Source organism: Haplochromis burtoni, unplaced genomic scaffold (assembly GCF_018398535.1).
Source record: "Haplochromis burtoni strain Fernald_Lab_line unplaced genomic scaffold, NCSU_Asbu1 Contig_91, whole genome shotgun sequence".
Classification (NCBI taxonomy): Eukaryota; Metazoa; Chordata; class Actinopteri; order Cichliformes; family Cichlidae; genus Haplochromis; species Haplochromis burtoni.
Genome location: NW_024582452.1, coordinates 917810 through 931410, shown reverse-complemented (window position 1 = coordinate 931410; position 13601 = coordinate 917810). Strand labels below are relative to the sequence as shown.

The 13601-nt window shown below is 39.5% G+C and overlaps 1 protein-coding gene across 4 annotated transcripts in view; it reads left to right on the top strand.

Moving 5' to 3' along the window:
• The window catches only part of cacnb3a (calcium channel, voltage-dependent, beta 3a), a 27776-nt gene extending 14376 nt beyond the window's left edge, over positions 1 to 13400 (top strand). For 2 of the 4 annotated variants that reach the window (XM_005926185.3, XM_014334822.2), the window contains 12 exons: positions 1593 to 1712; positions 2816 to 2938; positions 3073 to 3188; positions 3274 to 3353; positions 3454 to 3473; positions 4044 to 4121; positions 5199 to 5257; positions 5372 to 5472; positions 5864 to 6015; positions 6095 to 6190; positions 7152 to 7322; positions 10748 to 13400. In XM_005926185.3, coding sequence (XP_005926247.1) covers positions 1593 to 1712; positions 2816 to 2938; positions 3073 to 3188; positions 3274 to 3353; positions 3454 to 3473; positions 4044 to 4121; positions 5199 to 5257; positions 5372 to 5472; positions 5864 to 6015; positions 6095 to 6190; positions 7152 to 7322; positions 10748 to 11161 — 1530 coding nt within the window. In that variant the 3' untranslated portion in view covers positions 11162 to 13400. The other 2 variants (XM_014334823.2, XM_042222680.1) reach the window with 2 other exon arrangements.
• Positions 13401 to 13601: the final 201 nt, after the last annotated feature.

Below are 13601 nucleotides of genomic sequence, written 5' to 3'. Positions count from 1 at the left end.
TTCCATTCCCTCCCCCCCACCCTCTCTCTCTCTCGCTGTCTGTTTCTACCCGTTCTTTCTCACCCTCCTTTTTTCTGACGGTGCTGCTCTCTGGCACTGGTGCAGTGTTGCCTTGCAGAGCTTCTGAGTGCTAGAAATCAGATCTAGTTATCTAACAGACACCACCACACCAAAAAAAGAAACGAGGAGAGGTGTTCGCTTGCAGTGGTACTGTAGATGATGATTTATTTTGGATTGCATGCATGCGTTTTGAAGTGCAGAGAAAGCAAAGGTGCTGGCTGGTTCTTTTTTTGTTTGTTTGTTTTGTTTTGTGGAGGGGGGGGGGGTATGTCTGGACACTTTGTGTATGTGTGTGTGTCTATATTATGTGCCTGTACTTCTTTTTGTTTTGCTGTTGCTAATTGGTCCTCCAGAGGATCTGTTTGTATATGTGGGCAAGATGGATGATCGGGACTGAATCGCTGCACTCTGGAGGAGAGGAAAACCAAAGTGAACTGTATTTCTGCTGTTTTTTAGTTTCTCAACATTTTGTTTTATTTACAACAATATGGCTGATCATGTCATTTATAGAGGTTTACCTTAGCATTTTCATGACCACCACCACAGATTTTTCTTTCTCTCCTGCCACAACCCCCTTTGTATTTTGTCTTCTCTGACTTGGTTTTCTTTTTGCTGACAGATTCAGAACTGAGTTCCTTAAGAGAAGCCAAATATAGGAGAACTCACACGCTCACAGGGACACGCAGTAACCAAACTATTACTGTGGAAGTCCATTTGTACATTGTATACAAACTGCAATTGTTATTATTACTATTGATTGAATCTGTGGGGCTATTTTGAAAAGCCTTTTTTTCCATTAACAGTTCAGAACCATAATATTAACTTTACTCTCACATGAGATCAAGAAAAACCGGAAAACGTCACACTTGAGGTACTGGAATCTGATTAAAATGTTTACCTAAATATTTCCCTGTTCATTTTTAGTTGATTGACTAATTGATTAATTGACTAATGGTTGCAGCTATTTTAAGAAAATGAGAGTTTTTTGTGAATAAAAGAAGGACCTATGAAGCTATTTTCACTATTTTACTTATTGTGTAAAATAGCTCTTTGTTTGCTTTATCCCTCGCCCTCAGCATGACATGCTAGCCATCCTTGGTATGTGTCCTACAATGAAAAATGATAACCAGCATATATTTTGCTAATGAGGAGATGTCCTTGGAGAATAAACAGGGGAATAAATGATGTATATATGCTGCACTGTGGGGGATGATGGACTGGATTGGGGCCAAGCAGGAGAGAAGAGGAAGCTCTTGCCTCCTTTGTGCTATATTTGGCCTCTCAGAAGATGGCTGGTGTGGGAGAGCAACGCATTGTTTTGTAGATGCACACACATGAATGTGTTCATGAGTACAGGCACATATTTGCATGCACACCTGCACTCAAACAAACGCTAAAAGGGAGAAGCAGATGAAAGAAAAAACAAACAGTAATACAGCCTAAGTAATGTTAACATGACTGGATGATCTTCATGTGACTCACTGAGTTATTAAACACTGTGCCACTAATATCATGTCACTCTTTCCCGACAGGGGTCAGCTGATTCGTACACCAGTAGACCATCTGATTCAGACCTGTCAGCAGAGGAGGACCGCGAGGCGTATCGGCGTGAAGCCGAGCGCCAGGCACAACAGCAGCTCGACAGAGCTAAGGTACACCATACAGTCATTATCGTAGCTACACATTGCTGTGTTTAGACTGTTTATGAACGAAAATATCTAAGAAACATTTGGCTCTATCTCTCCAGTTGAATTTTGAAGTAGAAGAGTCTAGGTTGTAGGTAAAAGTCAGCAAAGGAGATGTTAATGTCGGTGCTTTTACAAAGAAATCTGAAAATCTAATCATTTTTCATCGTTTGTGCTGTTTGATACCGCTAAATTAGCGTTAAATGATCAAACTTTGTTCATCACTATGAGAAAGAGGCAGGAAGTCATTTGTTATGTCTATGGAAGCATCACTATTAATTTTAAACATATCTTTCCTAACTCTGTAACCAAGAGTATATTTTTAATGAGTTGATATTAATTGGTAAAAAAAATAAGCAACAACAGGCCCAAGATAACTAATGGATTTGTCAAATGTATTTGCACTAGTCTAAGTACCTTTGTCTTTTACAGTTGTGCTAGTTTACTTTTCAGAGGACAGTTGGAGCAAAATAATATTATTTGAGTTGACTATGACACATTATGCTACTGTAACCATATTAAAAGCTTTCCAACATGTTTTTGCACCAGCTTCTACCTGATACTTTTCTGACTGAATATAATAAATGAGCAAACAAGCAGTGTGTTGACGTAACTTTAAAAAAATTGTTATTAGAAAGACGGGTTGTTGGTAAAGGAGGCATCTAAACTGCTAACACTTTGCTGTTAGTGCTTCTGCTAGCTGCTGCTGTTGTGCGGTGAAGTAAACAGAACAATATGAAAGGTGACATCATGTGACATCATGTGCACAATCACTGTCACTGATTTCTGAGTAAGGATCTGACCATTATCCAATGTAAATGTTGTATTGGTGCGTTCCTATTTGAGCCACATATTTGGCATATTACCACCCGGTCACATCCTTTGATAATCTGCTAGTCTGGTCACCATCTTTTGTGCTGTGTGATTGGTTGCTGATTCAATCAAAGGAAGTAACAAGTAACAAGGAGTTGATCTATTGTACTCTGTTCTTGTCCTCGAGTCTCACATGTTTGCAGAGCATTTGGATCACTGACAAGTCTTCTTCATGTTCTTATTTGTTGACACCACAGTCCAAACCTGTAGCGTTTGCAGTAAAGACAAATGTGAGTTACTGTGGAGCTCTGGATGAGGACTGTCCAGTCCAAGGAGCTGCAGTCAATTTCGATGCCAAAGACTTCCTGCACATCAAAGAAGTGAGATTATCTGTTTTGAATAATACTAGTACTACTACTACTAATAATAATGATAATAATATGCCCTTTCATTATATTAAAACAAGACACATGCTGTATGTAAACCAGTGCTACTTTTGAACTGAATTTAACAGAAGTACAATAATGACTGGTGGATCGGCCGGCTAGTAAAAGAAGGAGCAGACATCACCTTCATCCCCAGCCCTCTACGACTGGAGGCAATGCGACTGAAACAGGAGCAGAAACAGAGGTCAGCTATTTCATTTCATCTCAGGTGATCTATTTCCACAAAACAGCTTCGGTAGTTCAATGTGTCTTTGCTGCTGCTTCTGCAGGAAAACAGGAGGTAACTCCTCAAGTTTAGGAGACATGGTGACAGGGAGCTGGAGGACGACGCCGCCATCTGCAGGTGAATGTAAGTACAGCAAACCTTCTTCTGGTCCTGAAACAAAAAGCAGCTTCTGCTGTCTTTTATCAGTTTCTGTCACTGATTGCTATTTTCTTGTTTTCACAAGCTAAACAGAAGCAAAAACAGGTAGGTTCTGGTACTTTATGATGATGTAGAATTTGCTTATAATTCATGCTTTTTTTTTTTAATTTTTCACTCTAAACAACACAGAGTTTGTAGAAGATAATACTGAATTCCCTAAAGTAAGAGAGGCCAAGGAAAATAAACAAAAATAGGTTATACAATTAGAAACTACAAGCAGGCTTGGTGTAACAGATTGTGAGTATAGGAGGTTGCTTAATTGTTTTTTTATGGAGTTAATATTAAAATAATCAGTGCAGTAGTACACTGGAAGCACCTGATCTTAAAATGAGTGATTTTAGCAAAACCTTTAAATATTTTACAACTAACCAATCCCTTTTCTGTCACCTGTCTCATTGTCAGGTTAGTTGATTAACTAATACCAGTAATTATTGTTATGTAATATTATAAAACCAAAATGCATTTAAATAACTTCAGGTCTTAATACTGGTTTTTCGGTCATTGTTTGATTGAATATGAGGGTAAAAAACAACAACCAAACCCAACTCCCATCATTTCTCACCCCTGTTTTCGCTGTTCTTTATCCCCTTTCCTGTCCTCCTCTATTTCTGGTAGGAACATGTCCCTCCCTATGATGTGGTGCCCTCTATGAGGCCGGTGGTTCTCGTGGGACCATCGCTGAAGGGCTATGAGGTCAGCTTCTCCCCATTTCACCTCCAGCAGACAGAACGACTGCTTTCCTCTGCACTATTTGCACTGCTGCATTCGTTATTAGCTCATGTAAATTTGTCCTTTGAAAGTTATTGGAAAATATTCAAATATTAAATGATGACTTTTTTGCTATTTAGTCTACACTCATAATGAGAAAATGACACTGTGATTTTGCATTTATGAAAGTCCTCAGACCCTGAATTTATACTTTGTTAAGGGCCATTTGACAGCCATTACAGTTTTTGGAAATTTGGACGATTATGCAGTCTGTAATTAACACTACTTACTACTTTTAGGAAATTAGGATCAAGAATTTCATCAAAGCTGGACTATTGATACAGTTGCATGTTTATGTCTCTTTTTTACTCATAAGTTATTTTTCAGTAGACAGTTTCATCCTTTTGCACAAGTAATTGTTTTCATGACTCCTGTACTCAAGCTTTTGTCTTTTATGAAGTAACTGTACTTTGATTCAAGTGGACTTTTTGGGTTTCTGCCATGTGATTGGCTAATTAGACATTTAGCGAACAGTCTAACAAGTGTACCTAGTACGCTTTACTGTAGTAACCCAAACATTTTATGTTTTGTTTATTTATTTGAACTGTTTTGGTAATTTCCAGAATTTTACTTTTTAGTTACTTATAAATCTTTGACTTCACTAAAACCACTTTGCAGGATCCAGATCTTAAAATAATCTTTATTTATGTTAAACTGGGCCTTGGTGCTAAGTACAGTTTATCCACTCGCTGAAAGAAGCTGTTTTACCTCCTGCCATCCTCCCTTCAAAATAGCATTCTTCTGATTGGCTGATTAGCAGGTGGATGGGTGAATCCACTTTCACTGATATCGTACCAAGCCAAGAATAGAAAAAAATGTCCAGAGTCAAGTGTTAAGAGCAGTCTGAAGCATAACATTTTGGTTTATTTGATTTGACCATGTTTAGTACTAACATGAACAACTCTAGCAGCATACATTTGAAAAACAATAAGAGGAAGCAGGATGTCTTAGCCTTTTAATTATAATGTGTTTGTAATAATTGTTTTTGTTATGTTCCCAAAGGTGACAGATATGATGCAGAAAGCTCTCTTTGACTTCCTGAAACACAGATTTGAGGGAAGGTCAGTAAAATGGGGAGATTATATAATAAATCAAGTAGTTGGTGAAAGCCAGGCCTTTATTTCAGTGAAAGAGTTTCAGTGTATATTTACCTGCATTTTGCAACTTGTCCACAGAATTTCAATCACCCGTGTAACTGCCGACCTGTCCTTAGCCAAGAGATCTGTCCTTAACAAAAGACCCATAATGGAGAGATCCAACACTCGCTCGAGCTTAGGTAAGCTATGCTGATGCCAGTATGAAAGTTCCACAAGTTTCTTTTTTCTTTCTTTTTTTGAAGGGAAGCAATTTTTTTTTTCTTCCATGTATTTATTGAGTTTTAAACTTTACACTGACACCATCATTAAACAAAACAAAACCAACATAACAGAATAAAACAAAACAGACAAAACAAACAACCCGGCTCAAGAATACAAATAAATAAATAGAGAATCCACAGTGACACATATTCCAGTATCATCCGGTGCCATTGATGCCAGTGGTGAAGATCTTATCCAGTTCACACTTAATGACAAACCAAAATTGTTGTATTTTGAGGTTGGCCACCTCTATTTTACATTTAGGGAAGGGAATCAACTTTGATAATCTAATGTTTCTTGTCTGTGCAGCTGAGGTTCAGAGTGAGATTGAAAGGATATTTGAACTCGCCAAAACCCTGCAACTGGTTGTTCTGGACGCAGACACCATCAACCATCCCGCACAGCTCGCCAAAACCTCCCTTGCACCCATCATTGTCTATGTTAAAGTTTCCTCACCAAAGGTACACCTTGCTCATGAACATTAGATTAAGGCAGTCTTATCTTTCTTGGTTTCTTACACCATCTGTTTCTTTTTCTCAGGTGCTCCAGAGGCTGATCAAATCCAGGGGGAAGTCTCAGAGCAAGCACCTGAATGTTCAGATGATGGCTGCAGACAAACTCTCTCAGTGCCCCCCTGTGAGTGCTACAGTTTGTAATAAGTCCATACAGTTTGGACATTTTACATGATCATGTAAAATGATTTTTTTGATTTTCAAAAAGTATATTCAAATATTTAATATAAAAAAAAATCATCTGAATTAAAGGCTTGAGCAGTGTGTGGCATGGTTAACTGTTAGTATCTACAGGGGGATTAAAATACGAATGAAAAAAAAAGGTGGAGTTTTAGCAAAACAGCTGGTTAAGCTTATTGCACTCAGACATTCTCATAGATGCTAATCTAAAAGTGCTCCTGAGCTTGCGCCTGTTCAACTTGCCTGTTTTATTAGACCAGGCATGGTCAGAGCTGCCTTGACATTGCTTTCCTTTCTAATGTATTGAAGTTATTAAAAATGTTTTCACGTGCCATCTCCTCTACATCTCAGAAATTGGCCAAGGTGATTAGCAAGAGAAAACTTGCTAATGCTAGCTGTGTTTCCACACAAAGCGCAGGTCATAACTGATCCTGAAGCAGTGAAAGCAGTGAAAGCAGACCAGCGGCAGCTTGCCTCGCACTCTGCTCTCCCCTTAGTTTACCATCAAAGACCAGAGGTTTATCCGCAGTGCCCATGCGCAAACCACCAGAAAAAAAACTGCTGGCCTCTCCGCTTGCCTAGCAGCAGTTATTGTTAGCAGGAAACAGACACCCCCTCAGAGAAGGAGACGACTACACTTTGCTATGTCATGAAATAAGCACAGCTTTCAGCGACAATAGCCAACTACCTAACACAAGATGGCAGTAATGTACAGACTGGGTGCGTATTAATTGACAGGCAAGGTGCTTTATGACAGCACTGTCTGAGATGAGGAGAGAGATCGCTATAGTTTGGAATGTTTCAATGTATTTTACTTTATTTCTAGATTTAATAATGCAAGCACTGCTTGTCCTAACAGAATGCCACTGAGTTACAGTCTAATTTTTCATGTTGTACATTCGTAGGATATGTTTGATGTCATTTTGGATGAGAACCAGTTGGAAGATGCTTGTGAGCATTTGGCTGAATACTTGGAGGTTTACTGGCGTGCCACTCACCTCCCAGGAAACACCCCTCTTAATCCACTATTGGAGCAGAGCCTCATGACCCCGCCTTCTGCCATCTCTAGCCTACAGGTAAGTTTGTCTCTGAGTGTGTACATAAATCAGGAGAGCGTAAAAATACGCTTTTAAAATAATGTAAGACTTTTGACAACGAGCCTTGTTTTTTGAACACATTGTATGTTGTCACTGTCTTTGCCAGCTCTTCCCATCTCAGGCTTCACTCCTGTGTTTTGTTTAATTGTCTCCAGTTGTCTTGTCTGTCCTCTCACTCATCCATGCTTAACATCTTTGCAGTTTTCTGAAACACAGGAATTAATTGAATGATCGCGTACAAACTGGGGTGAGTAGTAGGGTTTATATAATATGTATATATATTTGCACCCCTCTTGCGCACCTCCGACACCCGAACACGACCCTGCGGCTGAGACAGTGAATGAAAAGCATTTTATTCATTCAACTCTCAGAAAAGATTAGACCTGGTGTGTTTTTGTTTTTCTGCTGTTGTTTGTCTTTAATTTACTGCATCCTGCCTCTTTTCCTTTACTTGGATGGTTTCAGGTGAATCACTGCTCCACAAGCTTTATTCACAAAGCAGCTAAGCTCTGTCTCCATTTTAATACTACAATTGAAATATATTGGTTTTGTTAAATCTAACTTTCCCTATTGTGTTCAGTTTCCAAGCATGCTTTGTGAATGCTGTCCCCGCTCACTGTGGCACATGAAGCTACCTGAATGATGCTAATTAAAGCGAGTGATGGGTGCTTAAACGATGCTTTCACCTGAACTAAATGCAAATTTACACACAAAAAATGAGTCCACAGCATCGGCAAAATAACTTTTTACCTCCAAGAGGAACTTCCTGAACATCCATTCAGCCGTTTCACATGCATTTTTTTGTTCAGTGTCTGTTGTATTAATCTATACACACACCGACAAAACAAAGGACTTTGAAGATAACAACACTGCTGCACTTCTGCATGCCACTTATGAACACTATCACCCTTTTATGTCGCTCAGCTCTGTGTTATTTCTGCAGTTTACTTACCTGCGGTTTATGACACTGACTGCAGGTTGATTAAAGAACAAGTAATCCCAGTTTTCTATACCTTGATATTTTAGAAAATGCCACAATATCTCTGAGGTTATACATCACATTTGCTATTTCTTGCAATTTTAGTAAAAATAGGAGTTTTTTGGTCATTATATAGGCTTTTTTTAATGTTACCTACAGTTGTGGTCAGAGGTTTACATACACTCATCATGAGCATGAATGTCATGGTCATTTTGGCTTCTTTCTCCAGGGTGGAATCGTTGCACAGCAAACATTTTAATAATTCGAGCAGTGCCAAGTAGGTGCACAAGTTTGAATTTATTTTGAATTTTCTCTAATTCACACAGGGACAGAAGTATATATACAGGCTCAAACATATACATACACTGGCAGCATCATGTTCTGGGGCTGTTTTCCTGTCAGCGGTACTGGTGCATTACACAAAGTGGATGGAAAAATGAAGAAGAAGACTACATGCAAATTCTTCACCTTTACCTCAGATCAACACACAGCTGGACAGTTGAAACATGAAGATAATTGGGTGATCAAACAGGACAACGATCACAAACACACATCAAAAATGGTTTTGGACTGGATAAAGCTAACATTAAGCATCTGGAATACATTTTGAAACCTTGTGGAATATGTTTAAAAGTCGGGTCTGTGCCAGAAAACCAAAAAAATTTCTGAACTCTTCCAATTCTGCCAGGAAGAGTGGTCAAATGTCCAGGCAAGAATTATGGCAGAAGGTTGTTGATGACAATCAAAAGCATGAGGTCGAGGTGAATCTTGCTAGGGAACATTTAACCAAATATGTGTAATATGTATATATTTGAGCCTGTGTGGATTACAGGACAAACTGGATAAATTAAAATTTGTGCACCCATTCATTTTTTTCATTAAAGATGTATGCTGTACAATTATTCCACTGTGGAAAAATAACAGTTCAAAGAAATCATTAGCATTAGCAGAAATCAAAGCCCTATATTACCATGACATTCATGTCGATTATAAGTGCAATGCAAACTTCTGACCACAACTGTAGTTCTGCAGCTCTGTGTCACGGAATTAAGCTTTTGGGTTACGGTAGCTTACTTTACATTGGAATATCCATCCATTCATCCATTTTCTTTACCATTTATCCAATTCAGGGTGGTGTGGGGCTGGAGTTACATAAGAAAATATAGCACCACAAGCAGCAGAGGACGTACTTACATCTTTTATCAATTGATATCAATAGTTTGTGTTGTTGTCTTACTCTTACTTACTGTTAATGCAATTCCGATGTAGAAGAGAGATTACAGAGCCCACAGTCCTCAGGCCGTATAAAGAATCATAAAAGTAGCATTGAATTGCAGGGGTGTCCAAGATATGTACAAGGAATTGTAAGTGGCCCGCCAAATGGTCCAATGTGGCCTACTAGGTAGCTTTTCGAATTGTAAAAACTGCAGACATGCACAGCATTATTTTTGTGACTTTTCTCTGTATTTTGTATCAGGAAGTATTGCGGTGTTAAGAGTGATCGCATTATAACTTTTTATGTGAGCAAGAGGTCTGAATCGTCATCAGTTTTGCAGCAGTTTTACTGACAAAGATATCACATATATATTTCACTTAAGTTCTTTTGTTTTGTTTTTGTTGGGTTTTTTGCAATGACCATCTGAATGTGATGAAATTGCACTTCTTTTTCTTAAGACAGCTGAGGCTTTTTCCTATCTGATTGTAAGGGATTGTTAGTGAAGATTGAACCTTTTCAAACACTAACACAAAGATACAAAGATGATACATTGTTTCATTGGTCATTATTCAGTAGTTTTACTAACCAAGATCAAGTAAAACTGGGCACGGCTCTTCAGCAAAAATAAAAGTGACACCTTTGCCCTTTATACTCGTTTAATACTCGACACCTGTTTAAACAGAACAAAGACTGTGGTCTAAACTGTACCTAAACTCCTACAGTAGGTGTCACTTTGTGTTCAGTAAGAAGCTTTTTTAAAGGCACACGTGGGTATGTGAGGAATGATTTGAGTCTGCCATATTCTATTGGTCTCTGAGGGTAATGCTAACTTTATGCTGTTCATGGAAAAGAAAAGAAACAATTTTGTATGAATCATTTTAAAGTCTTAATTTAAATCTACTAAAAATAAACATAAAAACTGACCACTTAGAACGACGGTTGGGCATTGATCTGATCACACTGTGATCAGAGACTTGGAGAGCTCAATGTCTTCTGTAGGCTCAAAATAGTTACTTCAGTGGGAAATAATGAGAAAGAAACCAGAATTTTCCTTTCAGACAGACTCCCACAATTCCTTCAAAGTCCTTATTGATGTAGTGTTTGCCTTATTTTGTGTTTTTCCTTCGAGATGATATCCTGAGTCCAAGCTTTGATGTGACTCTGCCTTTATTTGTATTTTTTTCCTGCATGACCACTTGAATCATCCAGAACAAGAACCAGCCGCAGCCTTGTGAGACAGCAGGCTTGGAGGGTGATGAGGAAGAGGAGGCCGGCGAGGAGGCCCACTCCCCCCTGGAGCAGGACAGTCTTATGCCATCTGACGAAGCCAGCGACTCGCTTTCTCGTGGCCGGAGGGGGAGCCCCTGTCACAGGGGGGGCGAGGAGGATGAAGAGGAGGAAGAGGAAGAAGAGGAGGAGGAAGATGAGGAGGATGAATACGCCTCTCCCTGCCACGCTCGCACATATAGGGACATGTACCCCTCTCACCGCGGCCATACGGGCGGTGCCCACAGCGCCAACGGGCACGAGTCACAAGACAGGCTGCTCCAGCGCGAAGCTCAGCAAGGTCACAACCAGAGGAACCGCCAGCGCAGCCGCCCCTGGCCCCGAGACACCTACTGAGACAAGGGGCCCCTTCCAGCCTCCAGCTCCCCCCCAAGCCCTCCACCCACCGCACAGGCCCAAACTAGCAACATAGAGATGAAATTTGTTCCCAGATTCGCCAAACTTTAGTGCCAATTGGAAACAAACACAAACAGATGCCCAGTTTATCGACCAATCACAATCTTCCAGGGGGCCTACTCACCTCTGAAAGGGAAAAGTTTCAGGCTACCAGCTGTACGCAAACTCAAACTTTAGCTGCTTTGCCTAAGGTTTCTCTATTGTAGGATGTCTCATATACTGGCCTTAAAATTCCTAAGACTTTTAACGATCTTTACTATTGCATGTATAATTTTAAGACTATTTGCACATTAACGTCAGAACAGGAAGTGAATGACCTTTATGGATAAACTAACGTAGGAATGTCTACCGCTGAATCAGTTATGGGAAATAGTAATGCATTTGATTCCAATGTATATACTGAATGGGCACTGCTACTTTATTTGTTTGATTTTGTTTATATGGACTTGTTTGTTGCCATCCATGTGTTCGGTGAACGGAGATTTTTGGAGAGACATTGTACAGTCTCTAAACAGTTAAAACGTCATCGATATGAAGCTGCAGTACAGCGTCAGCGTCACCTACAGTGCAGTACGTTCTGGGCATCGCTCGTCTTTGCTGTTGCACAATCACTCTCTTAAGAAAAAAAAATCTTTGAATGGGCACAGAGAATGTAAACACAACCATGAAAGGGAATGTTTTAAATCTTTTAAAGGATGAATTCCTTGCCAAAAAAACAAACAAAAACAAAAAAAAACACACGCTTGTTTACATCCACTCATACACATATTTCAAGCACATGCTGCACAGCTGCAGCTCCTCTTCAAATCCAGGCTTCAGAGAATGTAAGCTTGCATGCCTTTTGCACCTCCAGCACCACTTGGTCGCACAACCTAACGCCCCGTAAATTCGATTGTAGCACGTTATTGATTGTAGCATCCACAGTTTCTAAACTGATCTCACTCCCCTTACATCCACCTCACTCTCCTCGGATATTTTTTGTGTGTCGAACATTGTTTGCGTACTGCAGTTTTACAGCTGGTTTTTACAAAGGCGGATCCTCAGGTGTATGTCCTACAACACTCATCGCGCTCAGCTCCATGTAACGACCGTGTCGTGCTCCCCGAGGACTTGTAGCACTCGTGACACGTCATTCTGTTCCTGCGCCATTTCTAGTCCGTGAGCCGACGACGAGGTGGACGCGATGCTGATAAGCGGCGGCCCAACTCTGTTCCTTACACAGGGTGGATTGTTGTCACGGCCGGCTGATAGGAAACCCTGGTTTACTGCTTCCATGTGTCACAGGTATCTCTATCTAGTGTTCTGTATATTTTAAAGAGAAAAAAAAATCAGCATGATTGAAAAAAATATTAAGAAAAAAATCTATGCAAGTGTTGCATGAAATCTGATTGTTTCTTTTGAAGTATTTTAGTAATGCATCGATTCTGACTCTCCTCGTCGTCTTGTAGTGATAGTCTTGTCTTTGGGGCTACTCACTCCTCGCACCACCAACAACACGATTACTAAAAAGATCTGTTTATTTCTTCACACACCTTTAACACTGAGGACATTCTTCCACGGTAAAGTCACTCACTGGGGGGAAAAAACAAAACAAAAACAAAAAAACCCGTCCCAGATCAGGCCTTTGATTTTGTTAATTTGTGATCTAATGAGTGGATTATCTAAGCCCTGCATGTCTTAGTTCAACAATTAGCTCCTTTCGTTATATTTTGGCAGAGTATGTTTTTCAACGCGGACCAATTTAGCAACTGATAAAACAGTTGAAGGTTTTTCGATTTATGAAGCACAATTTTTACAAGAGTTATACTTCAGTTTCCTCTGTCTTATTCTGTATGCAATACAAAGCCTAACATTGAAAAACTTTAAACGCCTTAGACCATCTGGACTTCCTCTTTTGTGTGAGTAGAGAAAAAAAAATTGCACTACTTTTTTTTTGGGATGGTTGCTTTGTAATGCAATAACTGCACTAAATATAACCATATATCCACCAGACTACCACAGCGTGCTAGCGTGACCTGACGCGCCTCTTCCCTCTATTTATCAAAAGAGAAAGCAAATGAAAAAGTGAGACATTTCCTGCCTGATGCTGTATAGAATGCTTTCTATTTGAAAATAGATTTACAATGTTAAGTAAAATATGAATTAAACTAAATAAACATGACATTTTATGTACTTTTAATGGTGTAACTCATTTGTCTTTCATTGTCATTTACTGACCAATACCTATGAGCATTTATGTGTAGCAGGAAAGGACTGTCTGCCATAAGAATTAAGTGGATCTCCAACTGGATTAACAGTTTCAGTCAGGATTCAAAATTCATCACTGTACAAAAATACTGTGAAGGTTATGAATGATGTTCTTATGGCTGCTGACAGTGGA